Source organism: Aplysia californica, unplaced genomic scaffold (genome assembly GCF_000002075.1).
Source record: "Aplysia californica isolate F4 #8 unplaced genomic scaffold, AplCal3.0 scaffold00140, whole genome shotgun sequence".
NCBI classification, from domain to species: Eukaryota; Metazoa; Mollusca; class Gastropoda; order Aplysiida; family Aplysiidae; genus Aplysia; species Aplysia californica.
This window is the reverse complement of record NW_004797410.1, coordinates 956,229-958,541: the sequence shown is the minus strand read 5'-3', so window position 1 is coordinate 958,541 and position 2,313 is coordinate 956,229. Positions and strand designations below refer to the sequence as shown.

Genomic DNA, 2,313 nt, shown 5'->3' with positions numbered 1-2,313 from the left:
CCCCCCCCCCCCCCCCTGGACAGTACACATGCACGTCGCAAGCCCCCACGGCCCGATAGCATCAAACTAAAAAAATACGATTCCGGAGAGTCAAGAAAAGAAGGTTTCACTAACATGTTTACATGTAAAGCATGAACCCATAAGTCTATTATTCAAGAATCAACATTTCTTTAGCCACCTTCCTCTTTTAAGTCGGGTTTAATCAATGCTTCAACGCAAAATCTATTCATGTATTTGATCGAGTGAAAACATCCAAGTCGCACGACCAGCCAGCCCAGGTGTCGACATTTCAGTTCTGTAGGAACCAAAGAAATTGAATATGAAATGGTAACAGAAGGTAATTCTGTACGAGGTCAGGCTGGATATAGATCTTTACAAAGTTAAGCGCTTCTAATAGACAGGTTAAAAAGCATAATATTGCCCGAAATGCCTCAAGGGCGAGTTTCTGTCATACAGAGAGGCGGATCGCATAACTGATTTATAATGAAGTGTCAGAGTTAAGTGTTTATATTTTAAAAAAAAAGAATGTCAGCTAAAGGCATTCTCAGATACAAACTTGTTTGGAGAACTTTTGAAAGGAAACCAAAAATACTGATGTAACTGAGAGAAACAGACATATAGACAAACACACACACACACACAGAGAGAGAGAGAGAGAGAGAGAGAGAGAGAGAGAGAGAGAGAGAGAGAGAGAGAGAGAGAGACAGAGAGAGAGAGAGAGAGAGAGAGAGAGAGAGAATAAAAAAGACAGATCAATAATATGTACATACATCGATGCCTTCAGTCAATTTTAATTTTTTTAAAACCCACATGTTCTCCAGCCTTCAAATATTAATCTAACGAAGGTAGCAATCAATGTTCAGTGTAAACCCACCTCATTCTATCACAAACACGGATAATATTTTCTCAAATTCACACCATCCTATCACAACCCACCTCACCCTACTTCATTACCTTTCATCTCCGCGAGGTGTACACATTCACATGATCTTATTTTTTTGTAAAAACTCATATCATCCTATCTCATATCCTATCGCGCCACTGTATCACACACATTTTCACCAAATCCTATCGTGAACACACATCATTTTATAACATCCTATATTATTATGTCTCTGTATAATACAAACCCACCTCATCCTATCTCATATCGGGTCATGTCTCTGTTCTTACCTCATCTTATCTTTTATCCTCTCTTGTCACTGTCACAAACTAACAAAATCATTCCACAAACTCACCTCTTCGTTTCACAAACTAACATCATCCTAGCTCATATCCCATCGCTTGGCAGTATCAAAAACTCACCCAATCCAATGTCATACTATCGCCTCATGTCTTTGTATCATAAAACTCACCTCTTCCTATCTCATTATCCTCTCATATTTGTTTATCATGAACTCACCTCTTCCAAGCTAATATCCTATCATGTCACTAGATCTCAAACTCACTAAATCCTATAACAAACTCACCACATCCTATCTCATGCCCTCTCATGTCTCTGCATCACCCACACTCATCTCACCTCATGCCCTCTCATGTCTCTGCATCACCCACATTCACCGTATCTCATACCCTCTCCTCTCATGTTTCAGCATCATTTCACCGTATCTCATACCCTCTCATGCCTGTATATCATTAAGTCACCTCATCCTATCTCATATCCTCCTTTCTCTTCGCATCACAACAACCTTTTTTATAATCTTTCATACTTGTGTAGTGTATCATTAATTCACCTCATCCTATCTCACATCCTCTCAGTTTCAAGTCTCTACATCACTAAGACTCACCTCATCCTATTTCATATCCTCTTATATCTCTGCATCACCTCATCCTATCTCACATCCTCTCAGTTTCAAGTCTCTACATCACTAAGACTCGCCTCATCCTATTTCATATCCTCTTATGTCTCTGCATCACCTCAACCTATCTCGTATCCTCTCATCTTTCTTTATTACACAAACTCACCGCTCTTTTTCCCCACGACGCAGGCACAGGCCCAGAAAGCATCGATAAACCTCCAGTTGTCCTGTACGTATACAGCATTCCACTGTGCCCCCATGGCCTGTCTGTCTGCCTTCTTGCCAATCTCATAGGCGGCGCTTTTGTTCATGCCGCTCAGGATCACGCACGGGATTCCAGCCATTCTGGAACAGAAAGAATTGGAGGTAAGGGTGAGTTTAAAGTTTTTAGGCGGATCGTGCTGACGAGGATAAAAAAGAAACAGACGTAGCGTTACAAAAATTTAAATACGTATTCATATACATAAATAAATAAATATATATATAAATAAATAAATAAATAAATAAATAAATA

At 39.6% G+C, this 2,313-nt stretch overlaps 1 protein-coding gene across 1 annotated transcript in view; it reads right to left on the bottom strand.

Moving 5' to 3' along the window:
- Nucleotides 1-2,313, bottom strand: part of LOC101856339 — a 30,324-nt gene that overhangs the window by 14,972 nt on the left and 13,039 nt on the right. Inside the window, exon 4 of the mRNA XM_035969352.1 lies at nt 1,966-2,200. Within this exon, the coding sequence (XP_035825245.1) occupies nt 1,966-2,200 (235 nt within the window). The remainder of the gene's footprint in view (nt 1-1,965; nt 2,201-2,313) is intronic.